Source organism: Mus musculus, chromosome 7, assembly GCF_000001635.26.
Source record: "Mus musculus strain C57BL/6J chromosome 7, GRCm38.p6 C57BL/6J".
Taxonomy (NCBI): domain Eukaryota; kingdom Metazoa; phylum Chordata; class Mammalia; order Rodentia; family Muridae; genus Mus; species Mus musculus.
Window position 1 is genome coordinate 45676418 of NC_000073.6, and position 18582 is coordinate 45694999.

General features: G+C 53.6%; 2 protein-coding genes across 17 annotated transcripts; one reads left to right on the forward strand and one right to left on the reverse strand.

Annotated features, from left to right (window-relative positions):
• Positions 1–1268: 1268 nt before the first annotated feature.
• Sec1 (secretory blood group 1) lies at positions 1269–17985 on the reverse strand. 4 transcript variants are annotated; one of them, XM_030242814.1, is made up of 5 exons: positions 17557–17675; positions 8849–8938; positions 8278–8328; positions 7763–7874; positions 1269–3107 (listed from the first exon to the last, which is right to left on the reverse strand). In XM_030242814.1, the coding sequence occupies exons 4-5, from the start codon at positions 7857–7859 to the stop codon at positions 2035–2037; spliced, it is 1170 nt and encodes a 389-aa protein (XP_030098674.1). In that variant the 5' UTR covers positions 7860–7874; positions 8278–8328; positions 8849–8938; positions 17557–17675; the 3' UTR covers positions 1269–2034. The 4 variants fall into 4 exon arrangements, with proteins under 4 accessions (XP_030098674.1, NP_001258507.1, XP_017177869.1 ...); NM_001271578.1 differs by lacking the exon at positions 8278–8328 and having other exon boundaries at positions 17557–17985; XM_017322380.2 differs by lacking the exon at positions 17557–17675 and having other exon boundaries at positions 8849–9617.
• On the forward strand, positions 7605–18139 carry Ntn5 (netrin 5). 13 transcript variants are annotated; one of them, NM_001358870.1, is made up of 7 exons: positions 7605–8081; positions 9764–10408; positions 14630–14818; positions 14995–15144; positions 15467–15520; positions 15924–16004; positions 17579–18139. In NM_001358870.1, exons 1-7 carry the CDS (start codon positions 8048–8050, stop codon positions 17971–17973), a joined length of 1548 nt encoding a protein of 515 aa, NP_001345799.1. In that variant the 5' UTR covers positions 7605–8047; the 3' UTR covers positions 17974–18139. The 13 variants fall into 13 exon arrangements, 11 of the variants coding, with proteins under 11 accessions (NP_001345799.1, NP_001276621.1, NP_001276622.1 ...); NM_001289692.1 differs by lacking the exon at positions 14630–14818 and adding an exon at positions 16779–16837; NM_001289693.1 differs by having other exon boundaries at positions 10160–10408.
• The last annotated feature ends 443 nt before the right edge of the window (positions 18140–18582 follow it).

Consider the following 18582-nt stretch of genomic DNA (forward strand, 5'->3'; position numbering starts at 1 on the left):
TCTTGGCAATCCTCCTGCTTCATTTGGCTAGTTGCTGAGAGTACAGGCATGTTTTACCAGGTCCGGTGTTCTGAGCCATTTTTTAAGTGTGCCATTCACTGGGGGTGGTGTTCACACTGTGGGCCAACCAGCCCTCTCAAACTGTCTTATAAAAAAACCAAAACCCTGTGCCAGAGAAACACCCTTCCCTGACCTGCTCCAAGCCCCTGGCATCCACAGACCTTTCTATGAATTTGCTTTACTGGATATTTCATCTACTTTGTGTCTCTTTGCCTGGGTCATTTCCATGCTCGTAAGTGCAGCCATTTCCTCAAAAGCACATAGCTAAGAAGGGTGCAGCCGGACACAGCAGCTGGTGTGCAAAGCCTGTGCATTGTACAGTATAACTCGGGGTCACTCACACCCCACAGCCTCTGCTCTTCTGGCTGAGATGAGGAGGGTGGAGAGGACTGTCTAGCCATGAACCTACTACTGATGGAGCTCATTTGGGCTGAGCCATTAGGTACTTCCTCACCTGCATGAGACTCAGCTCAGATCCAGTTACAAGTGGACAGCTTTCTTCCAGAAAGCTCACAACCCGAGCTCCATGGGCACAAAGGTTGAGGTCACTTACACATAAGCCAAAGTTCTTGGATCCTTCTTGGCAGAACCTGGCAGGCTCTGACAGCTTCCTGGTATAGCTAGGATCATACCCTGTCTGACTCAACCCAATTTTCCCCTGCTATCATTTGATTTACACACTGAAAGACAGTCTTCTGCTAAGGTCAACAGGAAATTCACATTGGGGAGCTATCTCTCTCTCTGTGTGTGTGTGTGTGTGTGTGTGTTGCTGAGAATGGAAGCCAAGGCCTCTGAGAACTAAGCCGTACCTGACCTGTCAGCCAGAGCACAAGAGGTGCTTGCTCCTTGTGCGTGTCTTTCATGTGGTGTGTGTTCCACCATGTTTCCCCTTAGTGCCTGTGGGATGGGATGGGGTAAGGCCAATAGGGCACTCAGGACTACAGAACACTGCCTATCTTAGCAGTTGGTCTCCACTCTGCCATTATGTCCCCTTTAGTGTGTGTGTCTGTAGTCACCAGTTCTAATGTGTCACGGACCACCTCATCCTAGCCAGCTACAGCCACACTGACCCTATTTCCACATCATCGAAGGAGTCTGAGAGGGGACGCTATGGACAAGGCTGTGTCTGCCTGCTTACTTGGCTTCCCCTTCTACTCCCCTGCTCAGGAACTGGGGCGTCTTCAACCCACTCAATTGCTGGGTAAATATTTGCTGGATGAATGTGGAATTTATTACCATTGTCAGATTACTAGCCCTTCCTAGGGCTTTACAAAGTAAAAGCCATTTGTATCTTTGTTCAAGCAAGGCCAAGCAAACACGAAGCTGGGCAGGGCAGGGGGCCCTTCATCTCACACCTCCCACTGCCATCTGCTTGCCTCCTGCTAAAGAGCCTCTGTGTCCCACCATGCCTGATGAGACCAGAGCAGGGGACAATAACCAGGTCCCCAGCCAGGGCTGAGGTAGCTCAGAGGTTTTGTGCTCTAGGCGAGTGAGTGTGAGTGTGCTAGAAACGGCCTTCTACGCCCTTTGGGTGGCATGAGGCAGCAGGTTGAGCAAGGCACAGAGAGCAAGCCAGTGAGCAGAACCCCTCCACAGCCCCTGTATCAGCTCCTGCCTCCAGGTTCCTGCTGTGATTTTCCTCAGTGAAGGGCTGTGATGTGGAAGTGTAAGCTGTAAGCTGAAGTAGGCTCTTTGCTCCCCAACGTGTTTACTGTCATGGTGTTTTATCAGAGCTGTAGAAACCCTAGCTACACACTGGCCTCCATGAGACAGCACTCCAGATGCAGCGAATGGTAGGCCTACAGTGGCTAGCAGTGGGCAATGAGAAGCTCAAAGCACCCGAGTGTGCTGCTGCTCAGCTAAGCCCAGACTGTGCTCAGAGCACCAGGAAGGCAGTAAGGTGACATCACTGACCTGTGGTCACTCAGCTGCAAAGCATGGAAGACAGGACTGGAAATCCACTGAGCATGTGCACTACAGCAAGGCCCCCCAGTGCCTCTTGGGGGCTCTGGCTGAGGCATGGCCAGAGCCTACTGTGTTTGGCTGTCCCAGGTCAGCTGCGATGCCCACCCACTCGGGCAGGTAAGCTGCTTCTGGCTTGAAAACCGTGTGGAAGGGGGAGTTGGGCTGGGTAAAGTTAGCCAGGTAAACAGTGTCCCCACCCGTGAGGTAGGCAGCCCAGATCCCAAAGGTCCCCAGCGTGATGACGGTGTGGTTGCACTGCATGAGCAATGCAATGTCCTTGGCAGGCGATCCCTGAAGGCCATTGCCAGCAAATGCCACGTCCCCTCGGGAGGCAGTGATGCTCTTCCGGCACCAGGCCATGTCATCACTGGTGACCACGAAGACTGGAGATGAATAGCGTGCCCGGAACCTGTCCAGGGCCTTTTCTAGGTAACCCCGGTCAGCCACCACACCCTTCCACACCTTGGGCATGACACGCACATAGTCCCCTCGGCGCACATGGACACCCACAAAGGTACTTGGCTGGCTCCCATTCACCTGCAGGCCACGCAGGAAGGCCTGGGCCTCCTCACGCACATGGTCGTGCAGGGTGAACTCCTTCAGGATCTCTGGGCGCAGGTGGTGGTAGAAGGTCCAGGAGCACGGGTATCCCGTGAAACGCACATACTGCCCCGGGATGTGGCGGTAACGCTCCTCCATCCAGTCGTTGAGGTGGTAATTCTGCCACGGGATCCTTTTGGCTGTGTCGCTATGCAACACCGGGAGGCTGATCCTGAAGATGGGCGCTAGTGTGCTGTGCATGGACGCAGGGATGAAGGCAAGCCGTCCATTCATCCGGGCCAGTGCAAACAGCGTGGCATATTCGCCCATCTGGTTCCCCAGGCGGCCTTTGACTCTGATGGTGAACATGCCCTCCCGGGGCATGTGTCTTGGGGGGAAGACCACAAGGGATGGCGAGGCCCAGGGGCCAGGCACCAGACTCAGGCGCCGGTGGCAGTGGAAGATGGTAGACACCACGAAAATCACGAAGAAGAGGTAGAAGGTGGAGAGGGGTGGGCAGATGGCCCTGAGTCGCTGGAGCACTGTGAGTGAGAGAAGACAGGAGTCAGAAGGCATGGCAGGGTTGCAAGTCTCCTACCCAGCCCATGTAACAGTCCACTGAGCACATGGTGGAGGTCTGAGAACACAGCCACTCAGGAAGTGTTTCTGTCTGGCTCTGAGGCCAGCCCCCACCCTTTACTGGCAACGTGATGGGTCTTACTGTACCTCTGAATCTTTCTGTCACCTGTTCAATGAGCATGACTAGTTACAATCACCAAAAATTACCAGTTAGCCACCTCTGACCTGATTGCAGCCATTTCCATGATCCTAACAGTTACTTCAGGGAGGACGTGAAAACCTCCCGAGTACTACAGCAGCCCCTCCCTAGTCACAGTTTGACCTTCTAGAGTTCCGGTTACTTTGGGGCAAGTTGGGCTTGAAAATATTAAGTGGAAATTTCCAGAAGTAAATAATGTATAAGTTCTAAGTTTTGTACCGAGGGTGATGAACTCTTTAACGCTAGCCCTGCCCCCCTGCCCCCCACCCACCGCAGCTCTGGTGAGTCACCCTTGGTCCAGTGTGTCAGACTGTGTGCTCTGCATGCTTTGGTCACTGGGCTGTTATCCGGCCCATTGTGTTCAGGCTAGCAAGATGACTCAGCCAGCAGAGGCACTTCCAGGCAGGCCTGATGTCCTGAGCTCAATGCCTGGATGTCACAAAGTGGCAGGGGACAATCAGTTCCTGAAAGCTGACTTTCCCTCTGAGGAGGTTTGCAGCGCTATGCTCCAGTAACCCTTACCTTACTTTGTAATGGCTTCAAAGGGCAAGACTAATAATCATAGAGATTTCCCACATCGGGGAGGCTTTGTAAGAGGCTCCTTTAAATAGAGAAACTAACAGGGGCCGGGCAGTGGTGGCCTGCGCCTTTAATACCAGCACTCGGGAGGCAGAAATAGGTGGATCTCTGTGAGTTTGAGGCCAGTCAGAGAGAGTTCTAGGATGGCCAGAGAAACCCTGTCTCGAGAAAACACAAACAAAACCAGAGAAACTAGCAGGACACGCTGGGTGCAGGGCGCTCACACCCATCCTCAGACCTCTTGTCTCAGCAGCGGCACAGTTACTTTGCTCGAGCTGTTTCTTTTTTCTTTTATTTCTTTCTTTCTTTTTTTTGGTTTTTCGAGACAGGGTTTCTCTGTGTAGCCCTGGCTGTCCTGGAACTCACTCTGTAGACCAGGCTGGCCTTGAACTCAGAAATCTGCCTGCCTCTGCCTCCCGAGTGCTGGGATTAAAGGCGTGCGCCACTGTGGGCCTGCAGTATACCCACACCAGTGGCTGCACTTCTAATATCCTCCCATCATGCCCAGCCCACAAGGAACGATTGCTTCTGCTACACCCCAGGTGCTAGTGAACATGGGAGAACAAAAGAGAACTCTCCACTTGTGCATTACAGAGGCTGGAACAGGCTGTGCTTACACAGACCAGACTTGCCATGTGATTTTGCTTCCTATGGGCTCAGGTTCATTGTTCAGCTCAGTCTGTGTGCCTCAGTTTCTTCTTTTGTAAGATGAGACTGGCCATAGTACCCATGAGCATTGCATTCTCTCATTGTCTGTGTTATAACAGATTCAGTCTGCCCAGAGCTCCTGACTCTGCAGCTCTGGGTAGACCTGTGCCTGCCAAGAGCAGTCAAATATAGCAAGTGAGACAAGCACCTGCTTCTGGGCCAGGACTCGGGGGGTGGGCAGTGCCAACTTCCTGTTTCTGAAACACTCTATAATAAGAGGTAGGCCTTATCAGTTTGGCCTTTACGTGTAGGTCTGTGTTCAACCTGTTTCCTGGTAATCACTTCACTGGAATAGAATTTGCATATCTAAGAATCCACCCGTGTCAGTGTTCTCCTAGTTCCACTAGTGTGGCCTCTGGTGTGCTCAGAGCTGACTAATACCTGCTTCATCCCAAAGACTGTTTGTCCACAGCCCTGGCTGTGTCCCCTCTGCTACCTTACTTAGCTAAGCTGGTCTTGTCTCCGTGACTTGCTGAGCCACGTAGTTAGTATGTGGAAGGGTACATCATCCGGCCTGGCGACTCCTGCTTGTCCTTGGCCTGTCACTATGTGAGTTTGTATGGGTTACCTTCATTTCCTGCCTGTGATGGACAATGCTGTCATAGCTCACGATGTGGATGCTTTTTGGTTCCCTTGAGCACCTCTCTGGGGTGGCACTGCTGGGTCAAATGTGGCTGGTTTCAGGAAGCAGCAGCAGGTGTTAGAGTCCCATTTCTCCATCTGCTTTCCTTTGCTACTGACTGGCTGTGGTGGGCACCATGCAGTGTGGGCCCTCACTGAGGAGACCACGGTTTTAACCTGCAGGCTCTGCCTTGGCACTGCTGGGCTTGTGTGGACTCTGATATGCACAACTCATCTATGCTGGGTAGCTTTTCTCATCAACATGACATAAGTTACCAGGGACCTTTCTGACTGAGAAAACACCTTCATCAGATAGCCTGTAGGGGAGTTATGGGGGCATTTTCCTGATTAATTATTATGGGAGGTCCAACCTCACCATGGGCAGTGTCACCTCTGGGCAGGTGACCCTAGGTTATAGAAGAGCAAACCACAGACAGCAAACCACTAAACAGCACTGCTCCATGGTCTTCGCTTCAGTCCCTGCCTCCAAATTCCTGCCGTGAACTCCTGTTCTGACTTCCATTTATGATGGACTGTAAACTTCAGACTGAAACAAACCCTTTCCTCCCTAGGTTGCTTTTGGTCCTGATGTTTATCACAGCAGCAGAAAAAAGACTAACGCACCACCCTAAGGATAAGGCAAACAACCGCTTCCTCTCTTTATGTATCCAGACTCCAGCTCTCTCAGGGCCCCACAAAGTCTTCAGGTGTCTGCTGCACCATACTGATATCTGCTCTCTCCTGCTTATTCTCTGTCCAAGCCTCAGTATTAGGCAGGCCCCCTCAGCTCCTGTATCCCAGGGCCTTACTTTATTATTAACCATTTCTGGAAGTCAGAACATTCTTGGAGTTTAACTTGGGTTCCCAGAAAGGTCAGGCAGCTCTGACCACAGGACACAGCACAGCACACACACCAAGTCTCACAGAAATACAATGCTCGCCAGCACTACACTGCCTCACTTGCCCGCAAAGCAAACCCATCCTCCCCCACCCCAGCTCCTTCTTTTCTCATTGCAGTCATTTTCTTTCTCCTGGCTCTCTAGCCAACTCGAAGTGGATCGCCCAGCCCAGCCAGAGCACCAGGGAGCAGAGCTGGGCCAGAGAACCTGGGCAGAGAAGAGAAAGGGCTCAAGATGGCTTTGGGAGAGGGAGTGGATCTCGGAACACTTCCTGGTAAAGGCAGCAGCTTTGGGAAGTGCTCTGTTGCTGCCATCTTGAGGTGACGCCCAGCCTTCATCCGGCTATGCCGAGAGCGCCCTCTGGAGGCTGTTCCACAGCAAGGCCTGGAAGACTCAGTGGAGAGGCTGTGCTACCCACCTCCTTTGCCTGAGGCTGCAGACAGAGACCCTCTACTGTGGAGAGCAAACAGGCCTGAGCTCTCCCGAGGCTTGACCCTGTGAGGGTTAGGGTCTCGATACTTGGGGAGCTCCATAGCACCTCTGAATTAAGGACCAGCCACTTCCTGGGTGGGCTTGGCTTCCCCACAGCTGATGCTTTCTGGGGGTCCCCCAGCCAGCTCAGGCACCCAGAGCAAAGTGAGGAGGAGAACTCCCTCTGGAGACAGCGTAGGGACTTACCACGCTAGGCAGGCAGGATCCTGCAGCAGACCCAGACCTTCTCTGGATGTCTGACAGCCATCTGTCCTGCTCCACAGCGAGCCATTCGCAATTGTCTACAGAACAGACCAGCTTCCCGTCTTTCTGTCTAGAAGGTGGCCTGACAGTGCCAAGGCTGGGGCAAACCGGGGAGGACTTGCTGGACCCACAAGTCCCACGTGTCACCCTATGGCTCACACAGCCCTTGCTGGGGACATGGGTCTCAGATGTGGGATCCGTTGGCCTGAGCCTTCTCTTAAAGCTTAGTCCTCCTGCATCTGTGGGTCTTGTAGCTCTCATTTGTCCTTGTCCCTGCTCCTCTAAGATCCCAGCCTCAAGGGTCACCCGGCAGTACAGAGGGATCTCTTACTCCCAGGGCACCAGGTCCCTGAGTCTTGTCCTGGGCCAGTTCTGCACACTGGCAAGACAGTAGCTATGAATGGGGTGGGTGCTCAGGAACAAACCACACATATTCTCATCTTGCTCAGAGAGAAACCACAACACTCAAATGTTCAGACACAACAAGTTGTGGAAGTGTTTCAGGCTAAAAGCCCTGGGGCCTTTATCCACCAGTGGCTGGGGGGAGGGGGGAGCTGCCTTTGGCTTTTGCTACCTTCTTTTCCTCCCCAAGTTCAGCCAGGCTGAAAGTCTTCTCCGCTGCCCTCCTTGCAGGTAGCACTGGCCTCTGGTTTCCCCTACAGCTGATCTGAGGCTGGGAATTTTAGAGCTTGAAAGCAACTGACCTTAACACCGAGTTAACGCACTTGGGGCAGGAGGATGCAGGATGGGGAGGGGCTGGCTGGCTTGGGGTCGGCCAAAAGCAGGGGCTGGCAAGCTAAACTCCAGAGGTGCTGGGGCAAGTGGGAACAGGCCAGGACCCCAATCCCAGAACCCCAAGCTGTAGTCATACCCCTACCTGCTTGGATCCTTCTAGGCCGGCTTGTTTGGGGCCACCAAGCTTCAAGCCTGCTGGGGGCGACAGTGCTCCTGTCCCACGCAGTCTCGGGTGGCATGGCTGGCAAGGGTCCCTGTGGGAAAGCGTGGCTGCTGTTGGCTAGGGTTTGGGTGGGCGGTAGTGTTGGATTCTGCGGGCTCTGCTTTCAGCTCCCGCCCAGAACCCCCACTAGCCTGGGCCTGAGAACAGCCACTCTCACTCCTCCCGAGAGCCCTCCAAGTGCTTCTCCTACAGAAGAGTGTGGGGATGACCGACTACAGGACACTCTTTTCTTCTCCAGGCAGGTTTGACCAATGGCTGGGCCCTAATAGCCAGGTAGGAGGTGCATGCTGAAGAGGGGCAGGCAGGCAGAGTCCCTTATGGATCCCACTGGCCCAGGGAATTTGGATGGGCCTGCCACTGAGAGGTAGGAATGCTGTAGGCCCAAACGGGCAAGGGCTAGTTTCTGCCTAACCCCAAGAACACAGAGAACTCACAGCCTGGTACTTCACGGTGTTGAGAGCCGGAAGGTGGGACCTTGAAATTACCTAGCAAGAAACGTGTTTACATGAGGGGCTGGGGTGGGGGAGGCTATGGGTGCATAATGGCTCAGACTCCCGGGGGCAGGGAGTCTATGGACTGGGCAAGGGAGGCACCCTGCCTGGGAAATGTCAGTGGAGCACAGGGCTCTGATGTCTGGAGGTAAGGGTACATGCAGGGGGCTCAGGAAAGTCCCAAGATCCCCAGTCCTATGTGGGGGAAGCTGAAAGCCTTAGTCCTCTGGCTCCTAGCACTCCTTAGGCTCTGGATTTCTGGTTTCTAAGTGCCTTGGCATCGGGCACACACCTTATGCCACCTCCTGCTTTTTTTCCTCCCATATCATCTACCCCCAGCACTGGCCCCCATCTGCTCGGGGGCTGAGTGCTTGTGGAGTGTGGAGGGATTTGGGTCCAGGTCTGAGATTTGGGGTAGCAAGTGGGGCCACCTCCCAGCAAGTCCCAGAAAAGTAAGTGCAGGGCCCCAACACCCTGAGCCCTAAAGGAAGGCCAGGCTCTGCCTTCCCAGTACCTGAGGGGTCTGCTCTCTAACTCCAAGGCTTTGTTGGTTTCCAGCTCCTTCAGCACCACCTTCCCTCAGCACTCTTCTCTGGCTACACACCTGGAGGGGAAAGGGTTAAGGGTGGAGGGCTGGAGTGGGTGGCAGAGAGGCCAGGGTTTTTTGGCAATAATCCGCCTTCCGTGCCCTGGGTGTGGAGAACAAGGTTAGAACCCCATGTGGGAAAGGCTTCCACTCTGACCCACGTGGGCCAAGGCCTCTTCTTCTGATTTTCTGCCAGGCAGTAGTAGCTCTCCTCTCCCTCTCGAGCCTCCCCTGGGCTTTCATGCCTGTCTCTGAGCCTACCTGCTCTTCCCTCCCAGCCCCAGAGCCTCTAGCTTCATGCCATCCAACTACCCAGCCGGACACCCGGTCCTCTGCCCTGCCCTGTCTAGCCTCCGGCTTTCCCCGGGTCTGTGCTGGACTCTGCTCCTCTTCTCTGTGGGCTTCCTCTCTCGGCCAGGCTCCTCCATCTCTTCTCTGTGGGCTTCCTCTCTCGGCCAGGCTCTTCCATCTCTTCTCTGTGGGCTTCCTCTCTCGGCCAGGCTCCTCCATCTCTTCCGTGACTCGCTCTCCTAGGTTTTCACATCTGTCGGTCCTGCTGGCTCCTCATCTCCCCTCACCCTCTCCCCAGGGCCTCTACCCCTCGACACTGATGGATAACTTTGGGGTGTTAAGCTCTGGATTAGTTCAGGCAAAATTCTCAATTTTGCTTGCGTTCTTTCCCTGTGGGTTATGTAAACAGTAATTCTCCCCAGATGGAACTATTTTCCTCGCTTCGAGGCAGCTGGGGAGGGGGCTCAGGCAGGACCAGGAGGAATGCAGGGTCTGCAGGAATCCTCAGCAGGGTGGACACCAACTGACCCCATCTGCCACCTCTGTCTACAGGTGCCGGCTCTACTGTGACCACGCCCATTACCCTCAGCCTCTTGCTCCTCCTTAGCCAGGCCACCTCAGACCCATGCTATGATCCAGGAGGGCGCCCTCGCTTTTGCCTCCCACCAGTGACCCAGTTGGTTGGCAAGGCAGCAGCCCCCTGCTCTCAGACCTGTGCTCTTCCTGCAGCCAGCCCTGGCCCTGCCTGCAACAGTAGTCTGACCCTGGACCTGGACGGCTCCTTCCTCTTGACATCTGTGACCCTGCGTTTCTGCACAGCGGGACCTCCAGCCCTGGTTCTTTCTGCTGCCTGGGCCACTGGGGGGCCCTGGAGGCCACTATGGCGTAGGCCTGCCTGGCCTGGGGCTCTGGGGGGCCCCAAGAAGGTAACCTTTCACTCCCCCCCAGGCCCCAAGACCAGGATAGTGGCCAGCTACCTCCGTGTGGAGTTCGGGGGAAAAGCAGGGCTGGTGACCACTGGAGTAAGAGGCCGCTGCCAGTGCCACGGCCACGCTGCCCGCTGTGCCACTCGGGCCCAGCCCCCACGCTGCCGCTGCCGCCACCACACCACTGGCCCAGGGTGTGAGAGCTGTCGCCCATCCCATCGAGACTGGCCCTGGCGACCTGCCACACCCCAGCACCCTCACCCGTGCTTGCGTAAGTCATGGGTCTTGCCCCCAATCCTTGACACTACTTGGCCCCCTGGGACAGCATGCCAACATACATTGACCCCTTGTTCCAAAGCATGCAAACTGTTCTCTTCCCTTCAGAAATGCTTTTCCTCCCTTGCTCTCACAGTGTGCTGTGGTCCGGTTCTCTTTCCTTGTTTGCCAAGCATGTCAGACACACAGACACACAGAGAAACACACACACACACACACACACACACAGGAAACCCTCTGTCAGGGACTCCACCCACCAGATGTAACCAGTAGGCGCACTAAAGCAGTCCTGGGAAGATCATATCCCAGGGTCTGGTGTGGCACTGGGTTTGGGCAAGGGTACAGGCAGACATAGTTCCTGACTCCTGGGAGAGCCGGCACAGGGGATATTTAATCATGAAACATTCTGATGGCCCACCAGCTGCCAGCCTACTGTCCTGTTGAGGAGACTGTAGCCATTATTCACTAACACAAAGCCACGCTGTATGACCTGCTATGACCATCTGCCCAGCTCCCAGTGGGTGCTGCCATACTAGGTGAGCCTAAACACAACTAGGAGCAGCTGTAGCAGACAGCCTGGCCCAGTTTCGGCTCCTCTGCTCAGTTACGTGGTCTCAGGCAAGGGACCTGACCTCTCTGTACCTGTTTTCTCATCCTATAAAGTGGCTTAAGAACACTGTCCTTAAGGCTGCAGAGATCCAGGGAGCCTCCTCTGAGCACCTCCATGAGTGACCTTCCCAGGTAAAAAGGAGCCTGGCAGGATGCAGAGCTAAGATGATTCTTAGGGACTTGTCTTCCTAGGTGCTGCCACCCCCAGAACACGCTCTGGCCTCTCTTCCTCCGGCCACACTGTCAGCTCTGTTGATTGTGACCGTGCCCTGATATTTTTCCCTCTTGAAGAAAGAAAGTATTTTAGTAGAGCCCACAGCTAACAGACTTAATTGTAAAGGGACTTTGAATTTTAAAAGAGATTGGATGTTTTAAAAGGATTGAAATTTTAATATGTAAGAATTTGCAAAGATTGTGGACTTTTAAAGTTATTTAGATCTTGGGGATGAATAAGAAAGTAAGGGTGAGAGAATTCTGCCAATTTCTAAGTATATCTATCCCAATTATCCATTCTGGGACTGGGGAAATGACCACAGGATGTGTCTGGGGACCTACTGGGCCTACTGTGAGTCAGGCATCAGTCAAAACTCCATTAATCACCTGTCCTCCATAAGCCCCTACAACTTTACCTGGAGGCCCACAATGTTTCTTGGGATCTCCTGGGACCAGTGTCAACTCAGAGCCAGTATCCAGCAGACCCCGGAAAGTCTGATTGTTTCCTTTCCCCCAGTGCAGTTACCCTTGTAAAAGGCCGCAGGTCCCTCTGGGGAAGAACTGGAGAAAGGCGAACAGCAAAACTTTTAGGTGTCTCATTGAGATCCTTCCTCAGGGGACCCTGGCCACCCCTTTAATCCGGGGGTTCTGGATCTGCAAACTGGCTCAAGTCTGGAAATTGATTCACTGGCCGAGATTGCCTTTTGCCACGATCCAATGTAGCCTTTCTTTCATTTGAGAATTTTTCTGCTTATACAGATCAAACAGATATGAAACAAACTTCTGACACCTTTTTTAACTGTGCAAGCTTCCATATTAAACCTAGAATCTCTACTCAGAGGACCCATGTCAATAAACTCAGCCTGCTCTAGTTTTATGCTCCTTCCACCATTATCCCACACCCTTAAAATCCCTTCCCACACATATTCCCCAGACTTCTGCTTGAATGAATTAGCAAACTCATTAAGCTCCTTAGTAGCATCATGGACTACACTTTCTACCTCCCCTCTAGGGGCCTGTTTTGCCTTGAGTCTGGCTATAGGTCTAGAAGAAACTATTGGTGGGCCTTGAGAAACATCAGTATTGTCTTGTCTGGCATTTTCTTCTGCGAAAGTCACTGTTGGTTTATCCGACTCTGGGGATTAATTCCCTCATGTGGGGAAGACATTATTACTTCAAGGGGTGGGGCTGAGGGTACTACTTCCTCAGGTGAGGCAAGCCCGTGAGAATCTGAAGATTCAAAATTCTCAGCTTCGACACATCCCCATCCCAAGTTTAGGAGCTCTGTCTGTGACCTTGGAAGGAGAGCTAAATACCTTCAGGCTCATGGGCAATTAATCCACTGACAGACAGACAGGTGCAGACAGACACACACACTTCTCAGATTTCAGGGAAACCAGTGTCCCAGCCTTCTGCCCTCCACCACCCCAGGGACCAGCAGAGGAGACCCACGTACCCTGACGCTGGGGTAGGCTTCATGCAGGGCTTGGACAGGGGCTGGATGCTAGGGAGGCTGTATCCCTGAGTGTGACCCATGTTAAGAGAAAGACAGTCCGCCCTGGGAACCTGGATGAGAGGCAGTGACACGTTCCTGTGGCTTTATAGCGGAGTGGCTTGACTGAGGGGGAAGTGAGACAAAGCCATTACCATGCTCTGGGTCAGAAAGGAGCTAGCACAGAGGCACTCGAGTCACCCTTGCCACTCAGAATCACCCAACCCCCTGGGAGACAGCAGAGAGCCTCCCTGGACAGGGAACAACAGAGGCTCAGGGGAGGGACTCATTTTCTCAAGGACATACAGCTACCCTTACCATAAGACTCCCCTGCTCTGCTCCAGGCCAGGCTCTCAGCCTCTAAGTCACATCTTTTCTTAGCATGGCCAGGTCTTCGGCTTTAACTTCTCTCTGGAATTCCTGGTAGAAGTACAGGCCTGTGGATGCTGGATGAGCCCTCAATTTATGTGGGTGGGGTTTTGTTGTTTTAGGGTTTTCTTTTCTTTTTCACAATGTCTCACCATGCAGTCTTCACGGCCTGGAACTATGTAGACCTGGCTGGCCTTGAACTCATGGAGATCCACCTGCCTTTTAATCCTGCGTGCTGGGATTAAAAGTGTGCCCACCACGCCCGGCAGGTTATGCGGTTTTCAAGACCTCTCCAGGCTCTCCTGCCCATCAGTCCTCAGGAGGCAGAAGCAAGGTCAGAAGTTCTAGGTCGGTCGGGGCTTCACGCGGGAGGAGCTCTCCCCTGAGCTGGTTCTCCTCCACCAGACAGACAGATACACCGGGTTTCCTAGTGTTTCTGATAAGCAGGGGGTGTGGGAGGCACAGAAGTCCTTGTGCTCACGGACGAGCACTGGGGGAGCCAGGAATAGTTACAACACGGGTTGTCTCTTCACAGGAAGAGATGTGTCACCCGCTTCCCACCCAGAAGGTTGGGAATGGACATGGTTGATATCCTGGTGACCTTTGCATCACCCCGGATCCTCCCCAGCACCCTCACCTCGGGGTTGTTTTCTTAGTTAAATCTTTGCAAAAGATTTTCACTTGTGCTTTACAAGGGGTTTTCACGTCTTAAGCTGCTTTGCACACAGGACTGGGTTCACTGTCACCAGGACACTTCACCACATTGTGCTGTGCTTAATTAACTATGCCTAAAATAAGCTACTCGGGGTCAGACTCTCAGTGTGAACCAGCGCCAGCTACCGAGTCATGTTGAACAGAACTATCTTCTTACCGCCCATGGATTGTTACCCAGCTGGCTGTGGTGGTCAAAGAGACCCCTGCAGTGGGGTTAGACAGTCACTGCCTTCAGGAATCTGAAAGATGCTCTCAGAAAAAGGCACATGTTTAACAAGCCTGTGGGCCCTGTGGAAGCTCACGGAGTGCTGACACAGCTCAGATGTTGCTTCTGGCTCTCTCGGGGGAGCACTGCCTTGGGCAGGTGACTTCACCTCTCTGTCTCATTCCCCCAACTGTGGATGGGGGTGGGGACGTCCTGGACGACATACACTTGGGCCATGGTGCCTAGTGCATCGGAGCACTATAGGCCTAGCACATGCTCTGGCCTAAGCGTTTATCTCAATCTCCCTGGACATAAACACAGCAAACGCCACCCCACAGTCTATAGAGGTACACAGCTATAGGATAGAGTGGGATTGACCCAACCCAGCCCATTCGTTCAGCACTATACCCTCCCAGGAGGGTCACAGGCTAACTGGTGACCCTTGGGATACCACCATTTATCGTGAGAATTAAGGTATCCTGGGAATGAGTCTCTAAAACCACAGAGCTGCGTTCTTTCCTGAGAACGGGAGGGTAGGAAGAAAGCTGAGGATGGGGGACGGATCTGGCCCTCATGTGCCTGGGTGACAGTTTCTGACCTCATCTTGTTCCTAGCCTGTTCCTGCAATCAGCATGCCCGCCGCTGCCGATTCAACTCCGAGCTATTCAGGTTGTCAGGTGGCCGTAGTGGGGGTGTGTGTGAGCGGTGCCGCCACCACACAGCTGGGCGGCACTGTCACTACTGCCAGCCAGGGTTCTGGAGGGACCCGAGCCAGCCCATCACTAGTCACAAGGCATGCAGGGGTGAGTGTGGCCTGAAGCCAAGCTGAAGGGGAAAGAGCAGAGCTAGGATTCTGTAATGGCAGGTACGGAGGTGGTTGTAAAGGAGGCGGAGTTTAGATTGTCGGGTTTGGGGACCAGGACATGGATTTTGTGGGGAACCTATTGGCCCCGAGTAACTCTTGTGTTTTGTCACGAAGCCTGCCAGTGCCACCCAATTGGAGCAACGGGAGGGATGTGCAACCAGACCAGTGGCCAGTGCTCCTGCAAGTTAGGGGTCACAGGCCTGACATGCAATCGCTGTGGTCCTGGCTACCAGCAGAGCCGCTCACCCAGGATGCCCTGCCAACGTGAGTCCTATGGCACACGAAGCCGTAAGTCCTGAACTCAGGTCAGGGGAGATGGCATCAAGGTCTCTGGGGACAACTGCAGTGTGTGGCTTTGGTTTCTGGGTGGCAGTGGATGAACTCTGAATCGTCTGAGAATTCAGGTGGGAAACTACAGACTCTTCAATCCTAGAAAGAAGGCCAAGGTTTTGGACCCCTTGTTCTTACACGGGAAGGGGTGGGTCCTGGTGAGGGGGCAGGATGGTTGTACCCTAGAGAGTCACATGCCTGGATTCCTCCTGCTGATTTCTAGAGTTTACACTGCATTTCTCCTCTGGTCTGACAGGAATTCCAGAGGCAACAACTACCCCTGCTACTACCCCTGTTGCATCTCGATCAGGTAAGAGGCTGGCACAGACATTCCCAGCAGCAAAGGGGGTCTGGGATGGGATGACCAGGTCCAGAGGGTACCCAGCCTATCTTTGTTGGGTTTTGATTTGTTTTGTTATGTTTCGTTATTTTGTTTGTTTGTTTGTTTGTTTGTTTGTTTTGAGTTTTTTTTGAGACAGGATTTTTCCGGGTAGCCCTGGTGGAACTTGGTCTGTAGACCAGGTTGGCCTTGAACTCAGAGAGTGCCCTGCCTTTGCCTCCCAAGTGCTGGGATCAAAGGTGTGTGCCACCATGACTGGGCTCCAGCCCTTCTTGAGGGCGCAGACAGTCCAGCTGTTTGTGGAAATGGGGAGGGGAGATAGGCTGTGGTCCAGGCCACGGGAGCCCACTGCAAAGAGCATGACCCTCTCCAGACCCACAGTGTCAAGGCTATTGCAATGTCTCCGTCAGCAGTGTGCACATGAGCCTTCAGAGATACTGTCAGCAGGATTATGGTAAGTGAGAGAGGAAAACAGGCCTGCCTTTTCCCCATCCTTCCACTTCCTTATTATAAATGGGAAAGGATGTTAGACCCTGAAGGACTGGTCTTCACCAGACAATGTTATCTGAGACAGAACAGCAGACAATGGTGGGAGACAGTGGGAGGAATCCCTGTTTCCTGTGTCTCCTGGTCCTCCATACTCTCACACTTGCTGTGCATCCTGTCCTTGAGCCTGACCTCTCTGAGAGCTGGAAGGAACGGAGGGATGGAGATGTAGAGAAGGCCCTGTCATATCCCTCCAGTCTCAGATCTGAGCCTTTGCCCCCCCCACCCCCACCCCTGCACAGCAGGGCCCAATACTGAGGCCCATGAGCTCAGCTCTCAGATACTCAGGGGTTGGGCCTAGCCAGAAAAGGATGGACCATTCCTGGTCACCGCTTTCTGTCCCAGAGCACAGGCTGCTTTGCCCCTAGGATCATCAACTGACTTCAGTGTCACCCGTCTTTGAGGTGGGGCTTCTCCTACTCACAGATCTGCCTTGCTAGCCAGCAACTAGCCCCGAGGTCTTCCTGGCCCTCCACACCACAGCACTGATTCACAGTAGCGTGACATCAGTCGAGTCTCAGGCCTTCCCACTCAATTCATTCTTTGGACCGCCAGTTTACCCCAGAGCCTTTCTGACAAGGCCCACCTCTCTGGAGGCTCCCACTCCTGGGAACCGGCTCACTGTGTAACACTAATGCTCTGGGCTTAGCTTAACATGCTGGTGCAAGCTCAAAACCTTCAGTTCTCAGGGGGCTGAGGCAGAGGGACGCCAGTGACTTCTGGATTGGCTTAGGCTACAGAGTAAGTTCTAGACCAGCGTCGACATTTTAGTGAGACCCTGGAATCTTGAGGCTACTGTTAATAGGAACATGACTCCAAGAGTCCCAGCCAGCATTATCTGACGTCCTTAGGATGCTCTCCCTGACTGATCTCTGGTGAGCATCCCTCTGGACCTCTGCCTCCCTCATCCTTCTTAATTTACTGCAACCCTAAAAACCCTGCTTCACATACTCTTCCTGATCCCATTTCTAGGCACGCACACACACACACCCAATTTCCCACCCTCCACCCCCATGTCCTGCAACTCACATGGCCCTTACAAGCACAATCTTGGATTTCTCCCCTCCCCCACTTCACATTCCACCAGCGTCCACCATCCTAAACCACAACATAACTCCTTCCCAACTTTGATCCTGGCCTCCCTTTAAACCAGTGGTTCTCAACCTTCCAAATGTGGTTCCTCCTGTTGTGGTGACCCTTTCAACCATAAAATTATTCCCGTTGCTACTTTATATCTGTAATGTTGCTACTGTTATGAATTGCAAACGAATTGCAACGTAAATACCTTTTTCCCAATGGTCCAAGGAGACCACTGTGAAAAAGATGGGTAGTCCCTCAAGGGGGTCACGACCCGCAAGCTGAGAACCACCAATCTAGGCCCTTGCCTGACCCTTCCCACCGCCACGTGACGGTGCCATCTTCATCAGGCCTGCCCTCCTCCGGGCTAGCCTCCCACTTGCCTGAGGTGGTGTCTTCCCTCAGTTCTGCACGCCCAGGTTTCAGCGTCGTCGTCGCAGCCGTCTGAGGCGGTGGGCCCCGAGTGGTGGCGGCTGGCCGTGCACGTGCTGGCTGTGTTCAAACAGCGTGCGTGGCCCGTGCGCCGCGGTGGCCAGGAGGCCTGGGTGCCACGTGCTGACCTAATCTGCGGCTGCCTGCGCCTGCGCCCTGGCGCTGACTACCTCCTGCTGGGCCGTGCTGCGCAGACCCACGACGACGACAACTATGACCCTGCGCGCCTCATCCTGAACCGCCACGGCCTCGCGCTGCCCTGGAGACCACGATGGGCCCGGCCGCTGCGGCGACTGCAGCAGAAGGAGCGCGGAGGTGCCTGCCGAGGCCTGCTGCCACCCACACGGAGCCCTGGGCCCAGGAACTAAAGTGAGCTACTAATGTAAGGTGTGAGTCCCCAGAGCCAATCAGAAGCTTCAGTGCCCGTGACGCCACTCCGCATGTGACGTTGCCTACGTTGGGACCGGAAGTGACTGCTTGGACCTGTGAGCCTTATAGGTTATTTGTCACAATAAAGGCTCATGTCTTGTGGAATTGTGTCTACAGATCACACACACACACACCCCATCCGTGTTGGGAGAGTCTTTCCAAGGCAACCGAAAAGGCCTTGATACACCAAGCTTAAGTTCTAAATAAATTACCTGGGAGAAAGTGGCCAGTGTACTTGGAAGTGAAAGGACTCCCGTGGAGTAACTGGGTTCTAGTAAGATTTGTGTTGCTTGATGATTAGCCAAAAGACAATAGACTAGGTATGGCTGGAAAAGGCAAGAAATTTGACAAAGGTGCCCGGTAGTCTCATATCCAGAAAGTTTGGCGTTTAAGATATTTTATTATTCTGATGGGCGAGGGGGAGGCTTCGACGACTATCATCTAATCTTGAAATATAGTCTAGATAGAGCCATGGTGGCCCAGTTCTCAGCACTTAGGAGGTGGGGGATCGGAAGTCCAGGGATTATTTAACAAGTGCAGTTTGAAGC

What these genes read in the sequence shown, in the direction of transcription:
- Sec1 (NM_001271578.1), bottom strand. Translation starts at nt 7,859, where the DNA reads ATGCCACCCGAGACTGCGTGGGACAGGAGCACTGTCGCCCCCAGCAGG. An exon ending in GCCTAGAAGGATCCAAGCAG is followed by an intron (nt 3,108 to 7,762) that starts GTAGGGGTATGA and finishes TCTCACTCACAG; the next exon opens with TGCTCCAGCGACTCAGGGCC.
- Ntn5 (XM_006540885.4), top strand. Translation starts at nt 8,048, where the DNA reads ATGACCGACTACAGGACACTCTTTTCTTCTCCAG. An exon ending in GACACTCTTTTCTTCTCCAG is followed by an intron (nt 8,082 to 9,763) that starts GCAGGTTTGACC and finishes CTCTGTCTACAG; the next exon opens with GTGCCGGCTCTACTGTGACC. An exon ending in GTCCTATGGCACACGAAGCC is followed by an intron (nt 15,169 to 15,466) that starts GTAAGTCCTGAA and finishes CTGGTCTGACAG; the next exon opens with GAATTCCAGAGGCAACAACT.